The 26,994-nt window shown below is 43.0% G+C and overlaps 2 protein-coding genes and 1 long non-coding RNA gene across 4 annotated transcripts in view; 1 reads left to right on the top strand and 2 right to left on the bottom strand.

The window, feature by feature from the left end:
- NMS (neuromedin S) overlaps window positions 1-26,994 on the bottom strand; it is a 163,258-nt gene that overhangs the window by 9,692 nt on the left and 126,572 nt on the right. Inside the window, exons 7-9 of one of the 2 annotated variants that reach the window (XM_069760186.1) lie at window positions 24,859-24,894; window positions 17,844-17,885; window positions 16,075-16,130 (exon numbers count right to left, since the gene is read on the bottom strand). In XM_069760186.1, the coding sequence (XP_069616287.1) occupies window positions 16,092-16,130; window positions 17,844-17,885; window positions 24,859-24,894 (117 nt within the window). In that variant the 3' untranslated portion in view covers window positions 16,075-16,091. The remainder of the gene's footprint in view (window positions 1-16,074; window positions 16,131-17,843; window positions 17,886-24,858; window positions 24,895-26,994) is intronic. The other variant, XM_069760187.1, reaches the window with a different exon arrangement.
- LOC138672170 (uncharacterized) lies at window positions 6,099-8,575 on the top strand. Its single transcript, XR_011319620.1, has 5 exons — window positions 6,099-6,346; window positions 7,937-8,014; window positions 8,094-8,201; window positions 8,293-8,364; window positions 8,491-8,575. It is a non-coding gene; the product is annotated as an uncharacterized lncRNA (long non-coding RNA).
- Window positions 10,198-11,704, bottom strand: LOC138670342 (uncharacterized). Its single transcript, XM_069757584.1, has 2 exons — window positions 11,367-11,704; window positions 10,198-11,260 (listed from the first exon to the last, which is right to left on the bottom strand). The coding sequence occupies exons 1-2, from the start codon at window positions 11,555-11,557 to the stop codon at window positions 10,378-10,380; spliced, it is 1,074 nt and encodes a 357-aa protein (XP_069613685.1). The 5' UTR covers window positions 11,558-11,704; the 3' UTR covers window positions 10,198-10,377.

Genomic DNA, 26,994 nt, shown 5'->3' with positions numbered 1-26,994 from the left:
TGAGGATACCCCTCTTGAACCTAGATATTGACAAGTCGCATAAAGACAACAATGCTATACTTGGTGAAGGTTGGATCTGTGTGATAGACAGCTTATTATGAAGTTCAAAGACGGCCAACCACAAATCCTTTATGGGGGGGCAGTCCCACCAGATATGCATGCAAGAGCCTATTGCCTTTAAGCATCTCCAACAGGTGTCAGGAGTCGTGGGGAACACCGCATGCACCATGGAGGGGCATCTATACCATCTTGCCAGAATCTTATAGCTCCTCTCCTGTGATACCGCGCATAATGACGATCTAGACGAGAAGAGAATAATTTTTCCCCTGTCTTCAGATGACAAGGGCCTTCCCAGATCGTCCTCCCATTTAGAGAAAAACAATGGCCAACCCTGCAGTGGAGCCCTCCCCTCTTGGAAGATTTTATATAGCAGCGAGACAGTATGATCCGGGGGATTTGCTGATATGCAAAGCATCTCAAAGGGAGTTAGCGGCCTGCTGATATTGGCTTGTTTAGATATTGAGTGGATATAACTTTTTAGTTGTTCATAGAAGAACCAATCAACAGAGTGAGATTCCTCCTCTGGGAATAATTCCCGAAGGGACTTCATCCCAGTTTCTTTTAAGTAGTCGTGGATGATGGGTTTGGAATCTTTTCTCTTATTTAGAAATGTCTCTCTATTCAGTCCCGCCGGAAAAGCAGAATTGTCATAGATTGGAATTAAGGGGCCCGGGAGGGTTGTGATCTGAAGGTCCTTGTTTTGGTTTTTAATAAGCTGCAATATGTTTCGCGTGAGGAAGGGTATGTAGGTGCCTGGTCCTAGCCCCCTGCCTCCTGTCCAAAGAACAACTTGGGAGTCGCATCCATTAAGATCGTTTTCTAGGTTTACCCACTTTTTGTTGTTTTTACTGTGATAAAGGTCTAGGATACAAGTTCCTATTGATGCGTAGCTATAAATTGCGAGATCCGGGAGACCCAATCCGCCTGTCGGTTTAGATCTACTTAATGTTGTATATGAAATACGGGCCCGATTATGAGACCAAATAAAACGAGTGATTATTTGTTTGAGGCGGGAAAAGAAGGAAGCTGGTAGGTATAGGGGGATTGTTTGGAAAAAATATAAGAGGCGAGGCAGGAGGTCCATCTTAACTGCTTTGATCCTACCCAACCAGGACAATTGGAGCTTGTGCCACTTCTCCAAGTCTGAGTTTGTTTTCCGTAGGGTTGGTGCAAGGTTGGTTTCAAACAGTTTAGACGTTTTGCTTGTTATTTTAATACCTAAATAAGTAAGGGAATCAAAGCACCATTTAAATGGGAAGGTCTTCCTTAATTGATCCACCAAAGGGAGTTGGAGTGAAATGTTTAGGATTTCTGATTTATGGGAATTCATTTTGAAGTTACTTAGGTGGCCGAATTTATGTAGCTCCGAAATTATGTTTGGTAGACTCGTGGAGGGGGACGTAATATATAGCAGGATGTCATCTGCAAAAAGTGCTAGCTTATGCTCTTCAGAACGTAGTTTTATACCATTAATTGATGGGTTGTTTCTCAAGGCCACAGCTAAATGTTCCATTGTTAGGATATATAGGAGGGGAGAGAGTGGGCACCCCTGCCTTGTACCGTTTCTGATCGGGAACATATCCGATAGTGTGCCGTTTACCTTGACCTGAGCACTAGGGGAAGAATACAAGGCGGAGATCCTACGCAGCATGTTTTCTTTTAGGCCGATTTCCTCTAGGGTCTGAGAAATAAATTCCCAATGGACCCGGTCAAAGGCCTTTTCAGCATCAATTGACATGATACACAGGGGGTCCCCCTCTCTGCCCGCTCTGTCAATTAGAGAGATAGTTCGGATTGTATTATCCCTCGCCTCTCGACCTGGAACGAAGCCCACTTGGTCCTGGTTTATTAGTTTTGGTAAAAGGGGACATAGTCTATTGGCTAACATTTTTGCATATATTTTAATATCTAGGTTTATTAAAGAGATCGGGCGGTAATTATCGCACGTAGAAGGGTCCTTGCCCGGCTTAGGGAGAACTGTTATGTGAGCGATGAGTGCCTGTGTAGGGAACGAGGCCCCAAGAGAGACATAATTACAGGCCTTCAGAAGTATTGGACTAAGCAGTGTGTTGAATGACTTGTAAAAGCCTGCTGAGTACCCGTCAGGGCCCGGGCTCTTGCCCTGTTTCAAGGCGCCGATGGTCTCAGATACCTCTTCCACTGAGAATTCCTTTTCAAGATCAAGTAGATCACCTTCAGGCAGAGTGGGTAATTTATGTTCCTGTAAATAGGATTTGATTTTATTACGGAGAGAATGTAGTGGAGCCTCTTTATAGTGACCCGCTATGTTATATAGAGATTTGTAGTATTCGCTGAAGTTGTAAAGAATATCTCTGGTATTAAAAACTTTCTTCCCCTCTTTGTTTTTAATAAAAGGAATGTAGGTATTGGGATTACGTTGATTAAGGGCTCTGGCCAAGAGTCTACCACTTTTATTGCCTAGCTGGTAAAAGCGGCTCTTGAATCTTTCTCTGAGGCATTTGGATTTTTGGTCTATAATAGTTAGAAGTTTTTGTCTGGCCGAGGAGAGCCTAGCAAATGTGCTGGCCTCAAGGTCTCGTTTATGTTTGTTTTCTAATTGGTGGATTTGTTCTGTTAAGCTAAGTATTTCCGCCGCTCTTTCTTTTTTTAACCTAGCGCCGTGGGAGATGAGGACGCCTCTTATTACACTTTTCAACGCCTCCCATTTTACAGTGGGGGACATGGTGTCTTCCTCGTGGTCAGTCAGGAAATCTGTGATTGTTTGATCAATCTTGGATTTACATATGGGATCTTGTAACAAGTTTTCATTCAGACGCCAGGAGAAACCTGGTCTCGAGGCAGAATGAAGTGAGATTGTTAGGTAAATAGGAGCGTGATCTGACCACAGTATCGACCCCACGTCCGCCTTTACCTGCATGTCAAGCAACTTATGGGAAACGAAAAAGTAGTCTATTCTACTGTAAGTGTTATGTATTTTTGAGAAGAAGCTATAGTCCTTAGTTGTTGGGTTAAGAACCCTCCAAACATCTACCAGTCTCATGCTGCGTAGCTGGGATCTTATTTTTTTAATAGAAGATGCAGGATATGAAGACTTACCCGAAGAGACATCCACCGCAGGGTTCATAGGAATATTAAAGTCGCCCCCAAGTATCACAGGAGAGGAACCAGCAAACTCCTCGAGACGTCTTTTGCATTCGGCTCCGAACTTCTGTTGCCCTTGGTTTGGGAAATATACGTTAGCAATTACAAGTTTATGTGCTGCCCATGTGATGAGTAGGAAAATATATCTGCCGTTTTTGTCAATTTGTGAGTCTAAGATCTCAGGCACAAAGGATTTGTGGAAGGCTATTGAGACACCTTTTGACTTTGAAAATGGATTTGAGCAGTGATACCATTTAGGATAATTTTTCGTGATACAGTGTGGCACCACACCAGTTTTGAAATGTGTCTCTTGGAGCAATAGCACAGAGACCCTTTGTTTGTGGCTATCAAATAGGACCCGCCGTCTTTTTTCGGGTATATTTAGCCCCTTAACATTGAAGGAGCAAAATTTAATTTCATCCATTATCAAATACCTTTATGCCATTCCGCAGTACCATGCGCCCCATCCGCCAGAACACGCGACAGCCAGGGGTAGTAGGGAAAAGACAATAGGAGGGAAGGGAAAAAGGCAGGGTAGAGAAGAGATAATAGAACATGTAAAACATAAAGGAAAGTGCGTTGGGATTGACGCACCAGGTCAGACTATGCATCTGTGTAGTTAGGGCAAAAGAATGGAGAAGGAGAAGTCTCCACCCCTCCCTTCGCCTGTGCACCTTAGGTGGGTAAGGGAAGCCAAGGGAAACACTGACCCCCCCAGCCCCCTCAAACTTGGTAAGTCCCATAAACGAGAACTTGCAAACATGTAACGTCTAGTTAAACATAGTAATAGTCCTTGCACCAGCGAGATGTCCCGCATGCCATCAGAGAACACAGTGGGAAAGAAAAAAAAAAAAAAATACACACATATATATATATATATACATACACATACATAATTCCCCCTCCCCCCCCCCCTTTGGGGAGGTGAAAGAAGGACAAATTCACCGATGACAGGCAGGACACCACGCGCCCGGGTGCTCAAAGAATAGGATCAAACCTCCAAGGCGAGCCCATGGTGAGACAGACCGCCCCGCCAGGAGACTCAGCCGATTAACAATAAGTGTTCATGAGACCACTCAACTGCAGCGGAGTACATGAAAATATTGCAGCAATGATTAGAAACTAAAAAGAAAATGGAACAAGAGAAGAGAGAAAAGCTTCATGGAGGATCTGAGGAGCCTTCGGTGGTATGACGATTCTTGGAATGGGGAACCTTGAGCCACCTCGGAGGAGCATCTGGAAGTGTCGGAGCCAGAGGCCAATCTGGAAGATCTACTAGTGGAAGTTCAAACGTGCCTAGGAAGTTAGCCAGGTCCCCAATCCGGCGAAAGTATGCGCTTTTGCCACCTTTGAATGCTGATAGTTGGAATGGGAACCCCCACCTGTAAGGGATATCTCATTCTTTGAGAACCTCCAGCAGGGGTTTCAGAGCTTTGCGCAAGAATAGAGTGCGCCTGGATAGATCTGATAGAAGTAGAATTGGTTGGCCTTCAAACTGGAGGGATCCCTTTTTCCTAGAGGCCATCATGATGGCCTCCTTAATTCTGAAATAATGCACCCTGCAGATGACGTCTCTAGGGCGCGACTCAGACGTGGGTTTAGGACCAAGGGATCTATGGATCCTGTCGAACTCGATGGTGCTGTCCTCGTGGTCGCCGAGAATGTCCAGAAATATTCTTTGAACTGTGCGGTCTAGGTCCTGAGGACTGACAGATTCTGGTAGGCCACGTATACGGATATTGTTACGCTTATTGCGATTTTCCAGATCCTCAAGGCCAGATGACAGGCGCATGGTGTGGTCCATTAAGATTTCTCTGTGTGCCTGAAGTTCCTGTGAGATATCTTCTTGTGTCTTTTCCACATCCTCTATACGCGATGTGAATTCTGTCTGCAAATTATGTATCTCCTTTTTGTACGAGTTCTCAAGCCTGCACGCAAAAATTTCCAGATCCGATTTGGTTGGAAGGGCTTTAATATATTTACTCAGTTCAGCTATGTTCATGTCCTCCGGCAAGTCTCCATTTCCACCACTGCTGTCTATTGTTTTTTTAGGAGAGATATGTGAGGTCTGTAGCTCTTTTGAGGAGGAACTATTTTTATGCGGTGTTTGCGACATTGCTGATCTGGTGTTCCTTGTTTGGAGTGGCTGATTTAAGAACCGTTCCATGTCCTCTGTAGAAGGCTCCTTATGTAAGCTTGTGGGTTGCCCAGAAGTCTTCTTAGTTTTACCCATATATGTCCGCTGCTATTAATTGCCTGTGGTAGTGTTCAGGGGAACATGGGGGGGGTGCAGCGATCACCACATTAGGCACAGTCCCCCATTAGCAAGCCCCCTCCGAGGTGCATTTGATTATGATCTTAAAGTTAGTGGGGCATATACAATGTCCTGAGCCAGGAAAAATGAACCTCTAGATGTTATACCCGATCCCAGCACTAGGTGTCGCCAGAGGTCTGGGTTTGCAGATTATATGATTGCTAAGGCCTCTTTCACACTTCAGTCTTTCGGCGTCAGTCAAAAACCGCCATTTTCGTGAAATGGCGGATCCGCCATTTTTTTTTGGCGGATCCGCTATTTTCCCATTGACTTGCATTAGAGACGGATTGTGGCGGATGGCCGTCCGTTCCATCCGCCATGCGACGGATCCGTCGATATTTGGCGGACGTTGTCTAGACATTGACGGACTTTGTAACGTTTTTTGGCGCCGCCGAAAAGGCGGACCGCGGCGGATCCGTCGTGTCCGCCTTTTTTTAGAATGGGCGCCTATGGGCGACGGATCCGTCGCGATCCACTTTTTGGCGGATCCGTCGCCTCAATCCGCTTTTTTTGATTGAGCATGCTCCAAAAAGTGGATACTTTGCCCAGACAACCCAAAAACTATATAAAGAGGACAGGTCATTCCCAAATGTACCAGCCAGCAAGACAGACCCTTCAATGCAAGAGAGACCCAGCCAGACCCTGCCAGCAAGACCTTGCCAGCCAGCCAGAGAGGCCCTGCCAGCTAGCCAGAGAGGCCCTGCCAGCCAGAGAGGCCCTGCCAGCCAGAGACACACTGCCAGACCCTGCAAGCAAGACCTTGCCAGCCAGGCCCTGCCAGCCAGCCAGAGAGGCCCTGCCAGCCAGCCAGAGAGGCCGTGCCAGCCAGACCCTGCCTGAGACAGCCATGTGAGTACTGACATCCAGCGTGCATGTGTGTGTGTGTGTGTGTGTGTGTGTGTGTGTGTGCGCATTTGTGTATGACGTACTGAGTACAGCAAGAGCTTTTAAAACCTGAATCCAACCTGAGGCCTGCCGTCGTCCTGCAACAGCCAGTGCCCTGCTACAGTCCAGATCCACCCCGAGGCCTGCCACTGTGAATATATCAAGCTCCAGCTGGAGGACTGATGGCCGTGTGTGTGTGTATTTTTGTACTGCTGTGTGCTTTAGTATGTATGTGTTCATGTGCCTGCACCTTATTATGCCTTCGTCAATATTACGCCTGTTCATGTGTTATGCTTGCGTTATGACTCTGCTTGCAGGTATGTTTGTGTGCATCTTGTTGGTTGCATGTGCATTTGTCAATGCCATATTGGTTAATGTTGATTTTTGATGTATTTACTAAAGGTACCGTCACACGCTGCAGCGATACCGACAACGATCCGGATCGCTGCAGCGTCGCTGTTTGGTTGCTGGAGAGCTGTCACACAGACAGCTCTCCAGCGACCAATGATGCCGGTAACCAGAGTAAACATCGGGTTACTAACTGCAGAGCCGCACTTAGTAACCCGATGTTTACCCTGGTTACCAGTGTAAAAGTAAAAAAAAAAAGGTAAATTCCGCTGTCTGTCCCCGTGCTGTGCTTCTCTGCATTGTGAGCGCCAGCCAGCCGTAAAGCAGAGCACAGCGGTGACGTCACCACTCTGCTTTCCGGCCGCTGTGCTTACACAGGGCAGAGAAGCAGAGCGCCGAGGGACAGACAGAAGGTGGCTGTGTGTGTGTGCGTGCGTGCGTGTGCCTGCCTGCCCTGTTTATATGTTTTTCATACTATGCTGGTATTTTGAATAGCTGTGGTGTAAAATTTGTTTTGTGTGTGTGTATAAATGATGTGTGATGTGTTCTGCATCTTTGTTGTTTTCCATAATGTACTTGTATTTCAAATAAAGAGCAGTGTAGCTCCTACTGTACCCTAAAAAAAAGAAAATTTAAAAAAATATAGTAATAAAAATTTCACAAATCTGTCAGTAGTCTCATTTCAAGATAAATGTAATATTGGGTAAACATGCAGTAAAGGTTATATATACAAATGTGTAATGCAAATCTTTGCTATAGAATATGTTATCTGGTTTTAGAAAATACAAACTGTAGGGTAATCATAATTAACAATTTTGGGGATTGGTATTTTAATTTCGAATGAGGAACATTTTTTATAAGGTTAAACTTTGTTTAGGTGGGTTTTACCAGCATGCGCATTGCGCATATCAAGTTCTAAGTAGTTTTGGTGTTGTTTTAAAGGGATTTTTTGGGGGTTTTTTTGTGGGGAAACAGGAGGTAGAGGGTTTGGCAGCTTGTGCATCAAGTTTGACGGTAGAATTTTTTTTTTTCTTTTGTGGTGGGGGAAATCAAAAATAAGTTGGCACTGTAGGTACTGTAGTAGGTACTGACCTAAGACGTACACAAGCAGGCTCCCCATTTTTTTTTAAAAGTTGTAAGTGTAAAGTCCCTACAGCTGCATCTATCCTTTTGTATAGTAGCTTAGAACTCTCTTTATGCTTGCAGATTCTAGGGACCAAGAGGACCCAAGCAAGGGACCGACCGACCCAAGCTATAGGCAAGCCCCAAGTTTTGGAAACAGATGTAAGTGTAAAGTCCTGAAAGCTGCATCTATCTATCTATCCTTTTGTATAGTAGCTTAGAACTCCCTTTATGCTTACAGATTCTAGGGACCAAGAGGACCCAAGCAAGGGACCGACCAACCCAAGATAGACGCAAGATCATAATGTCTTCTTCTGAGAGCCCCCCAGCACATCATCAGCAAACTGAGGTGTTAATTTTTTTTCTTCATAAATTTTTTATTTTGGTGCAACAATGGCAATTGTATTTTAAGCCTTTATGTGTTTATTCTGTATTCACAGGAATATGAAGCAGAGGGGCTAACAGAAGGAGACGGACAGGGTGGAGAAATACAAGGAGCGGGAGCGCATAGTGTAAGTTTTGAACAGACCGATCCTCACATACAATGCACTACACCCAACACAAACATTCAGCACAGCACACAATACATATGCCTCGATCAAAGAACATTATTAATTTTATTTTTTTTTTTAAATTAGTCTTCACAATCCGGGGCTCGACGTAGAGTTCCTCAAAGCACCTCCCATAGTCGTCGGAATGATAATCGCGGCGGTCGCCGAAGAGTAAGTTTTTTTTTGGTTTGGTGTTTAGTAAAATGTAAAATTCATGTGTTGTAATCTTTCCCTTTTTATTCTTATCTTTTTGTTAGGCTTCACAGCGTGCTCCCGAACAAGATGATGAAGAGGAGGGCATCGATGTGAACACCCTCATCGAAGCAGTACAAAGACGGGAGCCGCTGTGGAACATGTCGGACCGCCGCCATGCTGACCAGTTAATCACCCGACGGCTATGGGAGGAAGTGTGCAGTGCTGTTATGGATAACTGGGAGGAACTCGATGCTGGGGCCCAGGATCTAGCGCGTAAGTATTCACACTTCATAACCTTATGTTAGGCATGATTTAATGTGGTGTATAGTAACCAATTTTTGCTTTCTCTTTCCAGGTAACAGGATTATCGTGCGGTGGCGGTCACTCAGGGATCGCTTCAAGAAGGAGTTTAATAAGGAGATGCAGGCCCCGAGTGGATCTAGAGGACGCAGGAGCAGATACAAACATGCCAGAGCCCTGTCGTTCCTCCGGTCGACGCTGCTGAGCAGAAGGTAAATATTCAACACCACATATTTTCAGTCAAACTGTAAAAATGTGTAACCTTCAATTTTTTTTGCAGCAAGGGCAATTGTAATATCCAGATACTAATTTTTTTTTTCTTCTTTAACAGCACTTTCTGCAGCACTCGGGAGCCTGCATCAGAGTTGCACCCCTCTGGAGCGATCCCTCAAGAGTCCGCCACCGGGGACCACGTCGACCCCTCTGTTTCTGCACCTTCCCTTTCGTTTGATCCCTCAGCCTCATCCACCAGCGCTGGAGCAGCAGGGCGGACTTCGTCACTTGAAGCTGCAGGTGATGAGTTAGAGTTCCCTTTACCCCACCCCTCTGCCACTGCCGCAACATCTAGACCAACTTTGTGGTCAGGACGGCAGCGCCAGAGAGGTCAGGAAAGGAGCTATGCGCCTGACTTTTTGCAGCTGAATGCATCCTTTCACAGTGCCATCAAGCTTTTGAGTGAGCAAACGTCTGCTGGGTACAATATGCTTAACAAAAGCATACTTGAACTCAGCAGTCGTCTTGATAGGATGCAATCAGATGCAAATCAGTCACCAAGGCACTGTTTTTTTCAGTCGGTCCTCAGGCACATGGAAAATCTAACTCCTGACCTGCAGATGCATGTGATGCAAGGCTGCCACACTGCTCTAGCGCAGGCGATGTCCCATGCCCCTCCACCTACCCTTCATGTGTCAACACCTTTCCCCTCTCAATCCACCGTCTATCCTCCCGTCCGTCCTCCTCCTGTCCGTCCTCCTCCCGTCCATTCTACTCCTTCGTCATTTGTTCCTTCCCCCCTTAGTCTTTCCCAGTTTTTACCGTCCCCCTTCCATTCTTCCCCTTTAACTTCTCCGTTCCCAATCCCACCAACACCTTCATACCTCCCACACACCACATCTGCACCTCAACTCTCTACACAACCTCATGTTTTCACCACCCATTCTACTTCTGTTCCTCCCCGTGATGTCCTGTCCCCCACTCTCGACGTGGTCCGCCCTGTCAGCCCCTCCGCTACTATCTCCACCCCAAACTATGAGAATCTGTAAAAGTCAATAAATAAACAGTTTTTTGGTTTAAAAACAATTTTATTGTCTTTCTCTTTTTTTTTTTGTAAAGTTTTTAAATCACCAAGGTTATGGCAATAGTAACAATAACAGTGTTTAAAGGGTACCGTTGCAAAACATACAATGCTGCATTAAAGTACAAAGATTTTGTAAGCAAACAAAAAACGGTATTTTTACAAGTGTAAAAAGAAAAAATTTTTTACACCATTTCATACTGCCAGTCAACTGATCCTGCAGGAGACATGAAGTAGTCTGCAAAACTGTCCCGCATTCTGGAGACTGCTACTGGACTGCGAAAAGTGGGGTTTTGGTAATCCCGTAAGGTGCTTTCAGAAACATTATCCTCCAGGGAAACTTGTTCTTTTGATAAAACAAAATTGTGCAGGACAACGCACGCTTTGACCACATCATCGACAGTTTCAGTCTGCAGTTTAATTGCAGTTAGCAGGACTCTCCATTTGGCAGTTAAGATGCCAAAAGCACATTCCACTACTCTTCGTGCTCTGGTTAAGCGGTAATTGTAAATTTTTTTCCTCTGGGTCAGTCCACTACTTCCAAAGGATTTCAGCAAGTGTGGGGAAAGCTGGAAGGCATCATCTCCAACACAAACAAATGGTAATGGTGGACTAGTGGTTCCAGGGAGAGGTCTAGGGGGCGGAAAATCAAATGTCTCTCCATATAAACGGCACCCCATTGGTGAATTTTTAAAGATTTGTGAATCATTTGCGCGTCCATACGCACCGATATCAACAGCGATGAACTTGCATTGTGCATCGGCTATGGCCATCAACACAATAGAGAAGTACTTCTTATAGTTATAAAACTGTGATCCAGAGCCTGAAGGTTTGACGATCCGTATGTGCTTTCCATCAACTGCTCCAACACAATTTGGAAACTGGCAAATTTGATGAAAATTTTGGGCGATCTCCAGCCACCTCTCCTGTGATGGCTCTGGGATGTATTCCACTTGTAGGCACTCCCACAATGCCCGGCAGGTATCTCTGATGATCCCCGAGATGGTGGATATCCCAAGTCGATACTGAAAATGGAGGGATGAGAACGACTCTCCAGTTGCAAGGAATCTGTTAACAAAACGAAAAGACAATAATTAATAAAAAAATTCAAAAAACAACATTACAGTTATAAGTCTGATGAATGAGAATCATTTAAAAAAAAAAAATTACTTACCGAATAGTCACCATGAGACGCTCTGCTGGTGATATTGAGAATCGCATCTGGGTGTCTCGTCTACGTATACAGTCTTCCACATAGCCCAATAAAAACTCGAAATTTTCAGCTCTCATCCTCACATAATTGAAGAACTTTTGAGGGTTTTCCCTTAGTTCCATGTAAAGCGTGGAATAAACACCACGGGTCATACGTTGTGCTGTGATGGGATGGATCCACAGCCTTCTCTTCCGCCGCTGCCGTAGGATGCGCAGTCTTTGTTCCTCCCTCTCTCAAACGCTGACTGCCAACTGATTTGCCTCAAAAGTAAAATCCGCATAGATCTTTGCAATGTTCGCCAGGACTCCTTCCATTTCTGCCACTTTCTCTACAACCTTTCAAAGATGTGGTGTAAATACACGCTATATATAGTTTTGCAGTAGTATCCAGTAGCCAATCACATTGAAATCATCCCCTTTTAAAAAACGGATCCGTCAAAAAACGGTTACAACGGATGTAAAAACGGTCGCAACGGTTCTAACGGATCCGTTTTTTAAACGGATCGGGGCAGCTGATCCGTCAAAAAAACGGATCCGTTAGAACCGTTTTTCCACCAAATTTGACGGATCCGTCGATCCGCCACGATGTCGGACCTAACTGACGCCACACAACTGAAGTGTGAAAGAACTCTAAGTAGTATGCTGGGATTCTGTTCTCCAGCACCAATGGAGACAAGGCACTGTGACAACTCAGCAAAGGGCAATGGCAGGATGACTGTCCCACCTCTGCAGTAAGGATAATAAGCAGGGCAATATGCAGGAGTGCCTCTCCACGAGGGGATCCGTCCCCAAGATGGCGTCCACCCTCCCACTGGTGGGAAATGATCAGCGCTGGGGGCACTATGGCAGGCGCCCCGGGGGGTCCCCTGTCCCACCAGCCCCAGTCCCAGTCCTACCTTGTTCACCTTCCTCCTCAGTGGAGCGCGGTCTGCGCACTCCCCAGGGTTTTCCCTGCAGGAGTTCCGGCCGAGCGCTCCCTTGTTATATTTTACCCTCCTTCACCCTCCTCTATTATGTGCCCCCTCTTGGACAATAAGTGCAGATAGGTAGCGCCTCTCTTTCCACTGGTCCTCAGTGTGCACCTTTCAATATGGCGCCAGACTGTGGCGGGAAACTCCCAGCACCGTTGCAGCCCCGGGCCCGGCCAGCCGGCAGCCCGTCACGATCAGAGGTGAGAATGGAGGGAGTCAGGAGAGATTTACAGCGGTGAGTAATCGCCGTGAGCTGTGAGCCCACAGCGACCTCCCCGCTCTCTCAGAGGAGTCGGGCAGAGGCGTCCAGGGAGCCAGCAGCAGAGCTCTGCTCAGCGTGTCTGTGCTACAAATCAGCGGGTGGAATGTGGAGAGGGCCAGCTCCAGCCCAAGTATTCAGGGGAACTGGAGGTAGGAAGCCCGGACAGTCTATATAAATGTTACCTCCGTGGTATGTACTGCTAGCCGGTCCACCTGCAGTCACGGTTCTTTGTCTTAGGAAGATGGCGTCTGTTCTCTTCCTGGTGCGTCTCCACTTTTTGTCTCCTAGTTCAGCCAGAGCTGCGGCAGAGACACTTTTTGGTACCGATTTTTCTCCTTATGTCCCAGGATCAGTTTGTGTCAGTTTTCTTAGTTGGTAAAGTTTTATCACTTTAGAAATCCTTGGGTTTGGTAGGAGCTCTCCGTTTATGCGACTTGTCTCCTGAGCAGTCAGGCCACGCCCCCCTCCTGACATATCTATGATCATTGCGGCCAAATAGTTCATAGGACTTGTTTCCAAAATGCATCAGATTTGTTCAGATATTCTTTTGCATACTGCTGATGCTGAATTTTATGGTGAGGATACAGGAGAGGTTTTCTTTTGATGACTCGTTCATGGAGGCCGTATTTGTTTAGGTGTCTCTGAACAGCGGAACAATATACCACAACTCCGGAGTCTGCAAAATCTTTCTAAAGGTCATTTACAGTCAAGCGGGGGTTCTGATTTGCTTTTCTAGCAATCCTATGAGCAGCTCTCACTGAAATTTTGCTATATCTTCCAGAACTTATCTTGACGTCCACTAATCCTGGTAACTGCCATTTCTTAATTACGTTTCGAACTGAGGAAAGGGCAACTTAAAAATGCTTTGCTAACTTCTTATAGCCTTCTCCTGCTTTGATGGCCTCCACCATTTTCATTTTCAGAGTGCTAGGAAGCTGCATAGAAGACCACATGGCTCCTGTTTTTTGGCACAAGGCTAAAGGAGGTGGGTTTTTATAAATCTGGGAAATTTGCATCACCTGGCTTTTCCTAATGATGACAGTGAACAAGCCATAACCCTAATAGACTAATTAAGGACTGAAACCTTTGTCAAAGTTATCTGAGCCAGGGCCGGCTCCAGGTTTTTGTGGGCCCCATACAAAAGAGTCTCAGTAGGCCCCTTTGACACATACAACGATTCATGATGCACAGATACGGCAGAGAAATATAGGTATAGTACAATGCCATTTACTTCAGAAACTGGTGAATCCTCGCAGTACTCCATACAGAATTATGAGCACCATATAGTCCTCCATACAGTATTATGGGCACCACATAGTTTTCCACACAATATTATGGACACTGTATAATGTTCCATATATGGTGTTCATATAATGATAGTGCTCCATAAAATATTATGGGCCACATATATTGCTCCCTTCAGTATAATGAGCCCCATATAGTGCTCCATACAGTATAATGAGCCCCATATATTGCTTCATGCAAAATAATAGCCTCACTTAATGCTACATACAGAATAATAGGCACCATATCCTGCTCCATACATAATAATGGACCCCATATAATGCTCCATACAGAATAATGGGCACCATATAATGCTCCATGCAGAATAACGGGCTCCATATAATGCTTCATATAGAATGAGCCCCATATAATGCTCTATACAGAATAATGGGCCCCATATAATAATCTAAACAGAATGGACCCCAATGTCCCATATAAGCCTCCATACAGAATGGTCCCCATAAAATGCTCCATACAGAATAATGGACCCCAAATAATGCTCCATACAGAATAATGTACCCCGTATAATGCTTCATATAGAATGGGCCCTATATAATGTTCTATACAAAGTAATGGGCCCCATATAATAATTTCTACAGAATGGGCCCCATGTAACGCTACATGCAGAATGGGCTGCATATATTGCTCCACACAGATTGGGGCCCATATAATGCTCCATATAGAATGGGCCCATATAATGCTTCAAACAGAATAGGCCCCATATATTGCTCCATAAAATGTTATGGGCCCCATCTATTACTCCATTCAGTATAATGAGCCCCATATAGTGCTCCATACAGTATAATGAGCCCCATATATTGCTCCATGCAGAATAATGGGCCCAATATAGCGCTCCATGCAGAATAACGGATCCCAAATATTGCTCCGTACAGAATAATGGGCCACATATAACGCTCCATACAGAATGGGCCCCATATAATGCTCCATACAGAATAATGGCCTCACATAATGCTACATACAGAATAATGGGCACCATATACTGCTCCATACAGAATGGGCCCCATATAATGCTCCTTACATAAAAAAGAAATAATCAAATACTCACCTCTCCTTGTTCTTACCTGGCTGCAGCTCTGGTCTCATCAGAGTCTTCTGACTCTCTACAGTGCACAGCAGAGGGTGCGCTGTAGTGATGTCATCGCACCCTTTGCCCTGAGACCTCAGAGAGATGCGGAAGAGACTGGAGTTGCAGAGGAACACAGAGAAACATTTCAAACAGTATAAAGCACAATGGGAGGGGGGGTCCAGTGGCAGCATCCGTGCTGGCACTTAATCCCCAACTCACATGCCCCATAGCGTGCCGGTGTCCCAGACGGCGAGTGCCCCCCTCTTACTCAGGGCCCCTGCATTTACCTGGGTGCGCCGGGTGGTGACGCAGGCAATGATCTGAGCACACAAATTTCCAAGAGTTCCCAAACTTTTACATTTGACCATTTTCCTTTTTGTAATTTTTAAAATGTAAAAACTGACAACATATTTTTTTGCCTAAAATACAAAGGAAATGTGTCATCTTTAACTTTAGACCTTTTAGAGATCATTTCATCTTCAACTTGCTTAGCTGTTCACAATAACAGAAATTTTCACCACGGGTGACCAAACTTTTACATGCCACAGTGTATAGAAGTATAGGCAAATTTGTGAACAAGGATCAGCTAATATTTCATATCACTGAAAAGTCGGCCCAAATCAATATCACTAGTGGGCTCTTGTCACTCAAATCCAACACTGCATCCTCTGAACTTCATATGACTGCCAACCATATCCTCTTAATCAGCTCGCTCACTGGGAAACAAACTCGAGGTGATCAAAATCTTTTTGCAACGCGGTATCTTCCCTTTCTAATGGTTGTGATATTTCTACACCTGTGGGTGACTGCATAGTGAAGATAAGGTGCAGTGCTTATCAAAGGAAAGGTCAGAGCTAACAGAATTCGCCAACTATACAACCTATTACCTGTGCAAACAACATACACCCAACAATAAAGAAACAAAAGCAAAAATATTATAAACACAAGTTCAATCATTAACAAGAAGTAAGATAACACATGAGTTCAGCATCAGACTACACATACAGGAGGTCTGCAGCCTGTTACCTTGGTGGTGCATGCTCTGGGAAGCACATTTTCGGCATACCTTTAATTATGGAAGTATTACTGTTCCTCTATGGAAACTTTTCTTCCATTTCTAGGCTATTCAAATATAAAAATGTTGAGAATGTAATTATTAATTAGAATACTATATGTCTGGAATGGTTGAATGCTACAGACTAAAACAAACACCTGTAGGATGTCAAAAATTGTAGGAAAAACATTATGACTTTTTATTAAAAAAAAATCATCAAAACTACATTGGGGAAACTTCCTCATAGGCAAAGACCAGAAAAGGAAAATAAATATATAACATTTGTGAAAGCTGAGCTGACAATAAACCCTTCACGGTTAAATTTCTCTGTCAAATCATTTAAAACTAACAGTTTTGTATTGGTTTTATTTTATTAAATGTGTGTTTGTGCCATTTCTAAGTCTGGCACTACACATTATCAGTAATTACTCCATTGTCCTGGTACTAGAGAATCCAACAGGGGAACTGAACTACCAGTTGGGGACCGGATATAAATAACATACGGAGTTGGAATAGCGCAGCTATGTACATTGTTTAGTGGTCTTCTCCAGGGTACTGCACCTTATCTCCTGTTTAAGCAAATCAGGGGTGAGAAACCTTCTAGGTGTAAACATAGATGTCCTTTTTTTTCCTGTAATATACATTACAGGAGACTCTGTGGCATATATATCACAGGAGACCCTGGAGACCCTCCTGTGATATACAGTATATGTCCCAGCCCCTCCTGTGATGTATATGCCCCCAGCATCTCATGTGCTGTATATGCCTGGCCACAGTGTATCCTATGTGATGTATATACTCCAACCCCAATATCTCCTATGTAATGCATATGTTGCTGCCTCAGTGTCTCCTATGTGTTGTATATACAGTAGTCTGTGTCTCCTATGTGATGTTTAAAAAAAAACTATTGGTGTCTCGTATGTGATGTACACACTGCAGACCCCAAACTGCTTGATTTCCAAAAATATTACATGGGCAGTGATGGATTTCCCACTGTGAGGAGACATGCAATGTAATATACACCTGTGTTCAAAACCTGAGAGTTCTTGCTGAGAGTTCTTTTCAAAATTCATCACAAAGAATTGACTTCACATATCTGGAAAAGCAGTTGTGAGTAGCACCATCATCAATACCACCTAACATAACACATCTCAGCAAAGAGAAGCAGTTCCAGCCATTACATTATAGGGGTGAGCTAATAACCGTAAATGTTTGACCAAATATAGCAGAATACATTTCAAGTTGATAATTTTGTACAGCCCCCGAGTGATGGTATAAATACCCCAATGGCCCCTGGCAGAAAAAAGGTTCCCCACCCCTGAAGTAAATGGATCAGATAACAGCTGATCTTTGGTTCCAGACCTCCACAAATCTGATATTGATAATCTGTCTATAGGATAGGCTGTCAATAAACTAGTACTGGAGAACCTCATTAAAAAATAAGATAATGTATATCTGCCAATTGTTTTTAAAAGTCTAACTTATAATATTTCATTGAAAGACAATCGCTTAAACAGATGCCCTTTATTTTATTTGAGTTTATTATATTATGTCGATTTTGCTGTAAACATGTAATTTATGTTAATCAATTACGTTCAGTAACAGAAAACTTCTGGCATTTTATATAATTGGAAGTAGACCACATGCACTACCTAATGAAGGCACTCAGCAGTGATATTCTGAAGGATTAACCATGCAACATTTTAATAAACAGCACAGCATATTTATTATAAACAGAGTGTTTTATTGAATTGAATTCGGAACATATGATAATTACTTACCCTAAAAAGGAAAAAAGGTCTTCCCATTGTACCAGAGCTATCCTGAAAAATATAATGGAGTATATAGATCTCAAATACAGTATATAATATATAATATATATGCTCAGCATAAATGAGTACCCATCCCCCTTAGAAAAGTTAGATTTTAATTAGAGTTGAGCGAATATGTTCAGGTTCCCTCTTATTCGGCAATCTAAAGCACTTATGCAGAGGGAACCCGGCTTTCTGGATTGCAGCGGCTGATCAACTGTTCGCCGCTGAGGCTGCATGTGTCGCGGCTGTGTCACAGTCAAAGCACATGCATGGAGAGCCTGTTTGTTGAGATCTCCATGCATGCTCCATGCAGCTGCAGCGCCGATCAGTTGATCAGCCAGCGCGATCCAAGAAGCCGGGTTCACTTAACTCTAATTTTAACCCCTTTCTGACCTCGGACAGGATAGTACGTCCGAGGTCAGATCCCCTGCTTTGATGGGGGCTCCGGCGGTGAGCCCGCATCAAAGCCGGGACATGTCAGCTGTTTTGAACAGCTGACATGTGCCCGTAATAGGCGCGAGCAGAATCGCGATCTGCCCGCGCCTATTAACTAGTTAAATGCCGCTGTCAAACGCAGACAGCGGCATTTAACTACCGCTTCTGACCGGGCGGCCGGAAATAACGTCATCGCCGACCCCCGTCACATGATCGGGGGTCGGCGATGCTTCAGAATTGTAACCATAGAGATCCTTGAGACCTCTATGGTTACTGATCGCCAGCAGCTGTGAGCGCCACCCTGTGGTCGGCGCTCACAGCACACCTGATTTTCAGCTACATAGCAGCGAACAGCAGATCGCTGCTATGTAGCAGAGGCGATCGTGCTGTGCCTGCTTCTAGCCTCCCATGGAGGCTATTGAAGCATGGCAAAAGTTAAAAAAAAAAGTTAAAAAAAATGGGAAAAAAATAAAAAAAATATAAAAGTTTAAATCACCCCCCTTTCGCCCCGATCAAAATAAATCAATAAAAAAAAATCAAATCTATGCATATTTGGTATCGCCGCGCTCAGAATCGCCCGATCTATCAACTAAAGAAAAGCATTAACCTGATCGCTAAACAGCGTAGCGAGAAAAAAAATCGAAACGCCAGAATTACGTTTTTTTGGTCGCCGCGACATTGCATTAAAATGCAATAACGGGCGATCAAAAGAACGTATCTGCACCAAAATGCTATCATTAAAAATGTCATCTCAGCACGCAAAAAATAAGCCCTCAACCGACCCCAGATCATGAAAAATGGAGACGCTACGGGTATCGGAAAATGGCACCATTTTTTTTTTTTTTTTTTTTTTAGCAAAGTTTGGAATTTTTTTTCACCACTTAGGTAAAAAATAACCTAGACATTTTTGGTGTCTATGAACTCGTACTGACCTGGAGAATCATAATGGCAGGTCAGTTTTAGCATTTAGTGAACCTAGCAAAAAAGCCAAACAAAAAACAAGTGTGGGATTGCACTTTTTTTGCAATTTCACCGCACTTGGAATTTTTTTCCCGTTTTCTAGTACACGACATGCTAAAACCAATGATGTCGTTCAAAAGTACAATTCGTCCCGCAAAAAATAAGCTCTCAAATGGCCAAATTGACAGAAAAATAAAAAAGTTATGGCGCTGGGAAGGAGAGGAGTGAAAAATGAACACGGAAAAACGAAAAATCCCAAGGTCATGAAGGGGTTAATATCTCACCAAACACAACATTTTTACAAGACTGAGTCTTATAGAACATTTTTTAACCCATAGCATGAAAGTAAGGTAAATAATATAACTTTGCTTACAAAGTCTTCAGTTTCGCTCAAATTACTTGATGCAAAAATAAATACACCAAAATCTACTACATTCAGTATTTTTTATGACCTAAATGATTTAAAGTATAGTGCCAAGTCTTCTAGGCATGGAATGAACAATGTCACGGGGCTACCGTGACAGTGAGGTTCCAGAGAACCGCACCACTTTGGGCCTCGTTCATACACAGTGAACAGAAGCTCTTCACCTGTATTCTGACCTGGCTGCTTTGTGCCAGCAGTGCAGGAGTTAACCTTATTGCTGAGTTGCTGAGAGCTAGGTCTCTCAGCTGAAGTGGATTTTGTAATCTCATCCTCTATATAGACCCAGTCCTGACTCCAGCTATTGTCAGTGATCAGTTCTACTGCCTGGCTTGGAGGTTGAAGGAGCGTAGTGTTGGTGTTGGAGGTTTATTTACGGAGATTGGTGTCTGCTGTTTTGGTTGCATGTTAAACCTATTTTCCTTCCTAGTTTTCTCCTTCTCTTCCTGTCTATGTGTACCCTCTGTGGTTGTGTGAGCATTTGGTGAGTTTGAGACTTTTAGTAACCTTGTCTGTATACCCTGTTATTTGTTGTATTATTACACTGGTGCAGTCCACCTCCTTTGGGGGGAGAGGGGGCCACTGATAGGGCCTGCACAGGAGACAGGGATACGCTGGCGGCTCAGGTCTTCTAACCATCATAGGTACCCCTGAGATAAGGGAAAGCCAGGGCCCCTTTATAATGGTAGGGACAGGTGCGGGTCCCAGTACGCCGTCCTGCCCCTTTATCGCCGCTTACGGCGTGACAAACAAGTTGTCAACACATTGCAACATAAATCTTTTTCCATTCTTCAAGACTGACCCATTTTAGAGCCTGGATGCTGGATAGAGAGTGATGCACAACTTGTTTCTTCAGAATACTCCATAGGTAATCAATTGGTTTCAGATCAGGAGACATATTTGACCACTTAATCGCTTTAATAATAATAGTAATAATAATTTTTTTTATATAGTGCCAACATATTCCACAGCGCTTTACATTATAGAGGGGACTTGTACAGACAATAGACATTACAGCATAGCAATAAACACAGATCAAAACAGATACCAAGAGGAATGAGGGCCCTGCTCGCAAGCTTAAAATCTATGAGGAAAAAGGGGAGACACGAGAGGTGGATGGTAACAATTGCTTTCGTTGTTGGGACCAGCCATATTGTAAGAATTGGGTGTTCATGTAAAGCTGCATGAACCAGTTAACAGCTTAAAAATGTAACAGTACAGACACAGAGGGATATTAAATGCATAAAGCGTATGAGAACATGATGTGAGGAACTTGATTATGGTTTAAGTTTTTTGAATGGGCCACACCGGGATAGTTAGGTTAATGTGTTGAGGCGGTAGGCCAGACTGAACAAATGCGTTTTTAGGGCATGCTTAAAACTGTGGGGATTGTGGATTAATCGTATTAACCTGGGTAGTGCATTCCAAAGAATTGGTGCAGCACTTGGAAACTCTTGGAGATGGGAGTGGGAGGTTCTGATTGTTGAGGATGTTAACCTCAGGTCATTAGCAGAACGGAGAGCACGGGTAGGGTGGTAGGCTGAGACCAGAGAGGAGATGTAGGGTGGTGCTGAGCCATGGAGCGCTTTGTGGATGAGGGTAATAACTTTGTACTGGATTCTGGAGTGGATGGGTAACCAGTGTAATGACTGGCACAAGGTAGAGGCATCTGTATAATGATTGGTGAGGAATATGATCCTGGCTGCAGCAATCAGGACAGATTTCACACTGTACGTCTTTAGAAATGCAACAGATATGCATTTTGGACTATAATCATGTTAGTATAGTTCATGCCTGCCAAGGGCACAGAGTGATGGCAACATTTTCTTTTTCAATATAGAGCACTACATTTGTTCCATCAATAAAATGCTGCTCCCCGACTTTTGCCGTTCCACTTAAGGACACTACCACAACCATGTTTCACTGTGGGCACCATGTATTGATATTTCCAACATGACAATGAACCAAAACATACATTTGTTGCATTTCTGAAGAACAGGGTGAAAGTGTGTTATTGGGCCACTCCTCTCAACATGTCATAAGGTGTATGCTGAGACTGGCCTTTGATAATTGTCATTATTTGGACTTATCTCCTCCTTAGGCCTAAAGGATTTTTCAGCTATTATGAACTGACCACAACTAGTGGGTCTCAAAGCTCTTTCATGCTCTTTCAAGCTCTTTCATGATTACTACCAGTAGTTCATCAAGAACTATTCCTAAATGGCATCTCTTCTTACTGCTGTCAATCAGAAAGAGTGCACACGGATCCTGCCATATTCTGCAATACAAGTCTTCAGTCTCCTCAAGTATTGTTTCTCCTCCACTCCAGTTCTGCACCATTCATACCAGACAACAATAAGTCATTCTTTCTTGAAGTGTGTACCTCAACCAAATTTGTAGGAGTCATTCTCATAAACTTCTCAAAAATCTAGAAATTTTCCATGAAGTTTCCCTTCCAAGAAATTATCAGCAATAGAGTGAAATTATTTCACTGGAGACCAAAAACTTGTTTCCATTAAATTAGCCTTGGAGGAATAGCGGCTTCTTCTTGAAGCACGTACGTTCCTGGCTACTATTTAAACTGATCATAAGAACCTGGAATATGTTCAATCCACCTAAGATTGAATCGTCGTTGCGCCCGTTATTCGCTGTTCTTGTTCTGGTTGGACTTTGTTCTCATCCTAGGGTTGACCTTCTCATAAACTCTAAGGAAATCCTGAAAACATGATCTTTTGGTGTCTCTTGAGGACTGTAAATGGGGAACACTGACTTAGAGAATCTAAACAGGTGAGCCATAACACACTAGTGTCCCGCCTGCTTCAAATTACAATGTAAGCTTATTACCCTCATCCACAAAGCTCTCCACAGTGCTGTCCCACCTTACATTTCCTCCCTCAGTACTGTCTACCATATTACCCATGCTTTAGTTCTGCTAATGATCAAAGACTATAAGCCAAACAGTTACCATATACCAACATTTTTTCCGATTAATTTACAGTTTTAACCCCTTTGTGAGAGAGCTAATTTTGACCTTAATGGCCAGGCCAAATTTTTGAAATCTGACCAGTGTCACTTTATATGGTAATAACTCTGGAATGCTTCAATGGATCCCAGTGATTTTGAAATTGTTTTTTCGTGCCATATTGTACTTCGTTTTAGTAATACATTTTGGTCAATATGATTTGCCTATATTTATGGAAATATTGAAAATTAAAAAAAAAATAGAAAAAAAATTGCAATATTCAAACTTTAAATTTGTATGCCCTTAAATCACATAGCTATATCACATAAAATAGTAATAAATAACATTTCCCACATGTCTACTTCATATCAACACAATTTTTGAAACATAATTTTTTTTGTTAGGAAGTTTGAAGGGTTCAAAGTTGATCAGCAATTTCTCCATTTTCCAACAAAGTTTACAAAACCATTTTTTTAGGGATCACATCACATTTGAAGTAACTTTGAGGGGTCAATATGACAAAAAATACCTAAAAGTTACATCATTCTAAAACTGAACCCTACAAAGTCCTTAAAACCACATTCAAGAAGTTTATTAACCCATCAGGAATTAATGGAATGTGGAAAGAAAAAAATATTTAACTTTTTTCCACAAAAAATTTACTTTAGCCCCAATTTTTTTACTTTCACAAGGATAACAGGAGAAAAAAAGACCCCAAAGTTTGTTGTGCAATTTCTCCTGAGTACGCCGATACCCTATATGTGAGGTAAAACTACTCTTTGGGAGCATGACAAGACTCGGAAGAGAAGGAGCACATAGTTTGACTTATTGAACACAGAAAGGGCTGCAATCAATAGCGGATGCCATGTTGCGTTTGGAGAGCCCCTGATGTGCCTAGACACTGGAAATCCCCAGACAAGTGACACCATTTTGGAAACTACACCCTCAAGGATTTTATCCAGGGGAATAGTGAGGATGAGGATTTTTAACCCAAAGGTACTACACAGAATTTGATAACATTAGGTTGTCATATCGAATGTGTTGTCATCAGTGTTGAGCGCAAGTGTTCACTACTCGAGTTTGCATCTGGGTGCTCTGGTATTCACAAAGTATGGTGATTTCTCGAGCGACCCTGATGCAATCTCGAGTAGTGAACACTTGCGCTTAACACTGATCGTCATATCATCATCATTATTTTTGTTTTAACTTTTGAAAAAACCCTAATCTTAGCTCAACCCTAACCCTAGCCCAACCCTTACTCTAAGCCTATCCCTAACCATAAGCCCAACCCTAACCCCAACCCTAATGGCAAAAAATGAAAGAAATAAACACTATAAAATAATGTAATCAAACTAAGTGGATGACATGGAGGGGGTGGGGACATACTAATTATTGGCTTTTGATCAGTGTGATAGGGTCTATCCCAGTGATCAAAATGAACCAATAGGAAAAATCCCTGTTGTTGCTGGGTGCCAGCTGGCAGATCTCGGTGGGCGCACTGTGCATGAGCCCAACATTTTTTTTCAGTTAGAGGGACGTGGACAGAGCTGTAGGGACCAGAGGATGGCGGATGACCTGGGGGGTGGTGGGTGGGTGTTGGACTTCATTTCTCTCTCCTCGGACATGTATATCATGTCAGAAGCTGACACACCTTTTTTTTACATGATTGCTGTTAGTCATTTAATAACGGTGATCACGTGATCGCGTGACCAGAGAAAACGGCCCTGATCGTGTTCTTACGTGCTATAACCTTATTCCTGATCGCTGTTTTAAAACAGCAATGAGGGAATAAGGACCCTTAACGGTTGTCATTTTAATGCATATCTGCGGTCGTTAAGGGGTTACAGGGATGCTGCTAACACAGAATGAATGGAATGTTGAAATCAAGTACAGATACTTGGTGCATCATGGCAAGGAAAATTAAGTGCACCTTCACACCTTCTTGTTTTCCATCTATCTCCATCAGAGCTGTCAATCAATGAGGGAGAGGGCGAGATAGAGGGAAAACAAGAAGGTAGGAAGGTGCACTTACATTTTTGATCACGCCATGATTCTCCGAGCGCCTATACTTGGTTTGAACAGACATTCTGTGCTGACAGAGTCCCTTTATATGAATACCCTTATCTACTAAAAAGGTGGCTGGATCATAAAATGCAATCACTTTGTGTTGTAAATATGTGACTTTTAGAAAAAAAAACACTTACCTTTTTTGTAAATTCTTCTGTGGTTATATGAGATTCCTGGAGAAGTAACAATACATGGTGTCAGTAACACTTTCCCAAGAATGCAGTCTGGTGTAGTGAGATTTGTAGGCCAGGAAAGGCTTCCTTGGAAAAGGGTATGCAAATCAGCTCTTCTTCACAAAGGAAGAAAGCTTGCTAATTATACTAATTAAAGGTACAGTTATATGAAAAAGTTTGGGCATCCCTATTAATCTTAAGCTTAATGTTTTATAAAAATTGTTTTTTTTGCAACAGCTATTTCAGTTTCATATATCTAATAACTGTTGGACACAGTAATGTTTCTGCCTTGAAATGAGGTTTATTGTACTAACAGAAAATGTGCAATCTGCATTCAAACAAAATTTGACAGGTGCATAAGTATGGGCACCCTTATCATTTTCTTGTTTTAAATACTCCTACCTACTTTTTACTGACTTATTAAAGCACTTTTTTTGGTTTTCTAACCTCATTGAGCTTTGAACTTCATAGCCAGGTGTATGCAATCATGAGAAAAGCTAATTAAAGTGGCCACTTGCAAGTTGATCTCCTGTTTGAATCTCCTCTGAAGAGTGGCATCATGGGCTCCTCAAAACAACTGTCTAATGATCTGGAAACAAAGATTATTCAACACAGTTGTTCAGGGGAAGGATACAAAAAGCTGTCTCAGAGATTTAATCAGTCAATTTCCACTGTGAGGAACATAGTAAGGAAATGGAAGAACACAGGTACAGTTCTTGTTAAGGCCAGAAGTGGCAGGCCAAGAAAAACATCAGAAAGGCAGAGAAGAAGAATGGTGAGATCAGTCAAGGACAATCCTCAGACCACCTCCAGAGAGCTGCAGCATCAACTTGCTGCAGATGGTGTCACTGTGCATCGGTCAACTATACTACGCACTTTGCACAAGGAGAAACTGTATGGGAGAGCGATGCGAAGTAAGCCGTTTCTGCAAGCACGCCACAAAGAGTCGGCTGAGGTATGCAAAAGCACATTCGGAGAAGCCAATTTCTTTTTGGAAGAAGGTCCTGTGGACTGATGAAACCAAGATTGAGTTGTTTGGTCATACAAAAAGGCGTTATGCATGGCGGCCAAAAAACACAGCATTCCAAGAAAAACACTTGCTACCCACAGTAAAATTTGGTGGAGGTTCCATCATGCTTTGGGGCTGTGTGGCCAATGCCGGCACCGGGAATCTTGTTAAAGTTGAGGGACGCATGGATTCCTCTCAGTATCAGCAGATTCTTGACAATAATGTTCATGAATCAGTGACAAAGTTGAAGTTACGCAGGGGATGGATCTTTCAGCAAGAGAATGATCCAAAACACCGCTCCAAATCTACTCAGGCATTCATGCAGAGGAACAATTACACTGTTCTGGAATATCATTGAACATCTGTGGGATCATTTGAAGAGGGCTGTCCATGCTCGGCGACCATCAAACTTAACTGAACTGGAATTGTTTTGTAAAGAGGAATGGTCAAAAATACCTTCATCCAGGATCCAGGAACTCATTAAAAGCTATAGGAAGCGACTAGAGGCTGTTATTTTTGCAAAAGGAGGATCTACTAAATATTAATGTCACTTTTCTGGTGGGGTGCCCATACTTATGCACCTGTCAAATTTTGTTTGAATGCAGATTGCACATTTTCAGTTAGTACAATAAACCTCATTTCAAGGCAGAAACATTACTGTGTCCAACAGTTATTAGATATATGAAACTGAAATAGCTGTTGCAAAAAAAACAATTTTTATAAAACATTAAGCTTAAGATTAATAGGGGTGCCCAAACTTTTTCATATAACTGTATCAACCCTGTAAGTCTCCACCCTACAATGTTTGAAACTACAGAGCACTTTACCTCCTTTGAGGCCGACTGATATTTTTCACTTTTGTGGCTTTGTTTTTTCTTCCCCTTCTTCCAAGGACTGTACTTTTTTTTCTCTGTCAATATAGCTGAATTAGGGCTTTTTTTTGTGGGATAATTTATAGGTTTCAGAATGACACCACTCATTTTACCATATCAGGTGCCGAAAAACGGGGAAAAAATCCAAGTCAAGTGAAATTGTAAAAAATTGTAATTCCATCATTGATTTTCAGGTTTTGTATTCATGGCATTTAAAGT

This window comes from Ranitomeya imitator, chromosome 3 (assembly GCF_032444005.1).
Source record: "Ranitomeya imitator isolate aRanImi1 chromosome 3, aRanImi1.pri, whole genome shotgun sequence".
NCBI classification, from domain to species: domain Eukaryota; kingdom Metazoa; phylum Chordata; class Amphibia; order Anura; family Dendrobatidae; genus Ranitomeya; species Ranitomeya imitator.
The sequence above is the reverse complement of the archived record's forward strand: the minus strand, read 5'-3'. Positions and strand labels throughout refer to the sequence as shown.

Bases quoted from the DNA above. Each gene is read 5' to 3' on its own strand.
- LOC138670342 (XM_069757584.1), bottom strand. From the start codon at position 11,557: ATGACCCGTGGTGTTTATTCCACGCTTTACATGGAACTAAGGGAAAAC. The intron at 11,261-11,366 runs GTAAGTAATTTT...TTTTGTTAACAG, and splicing joins CGTCTCATGGTGACTATTCG to ATTCCTTGCAACTGGAGAGT.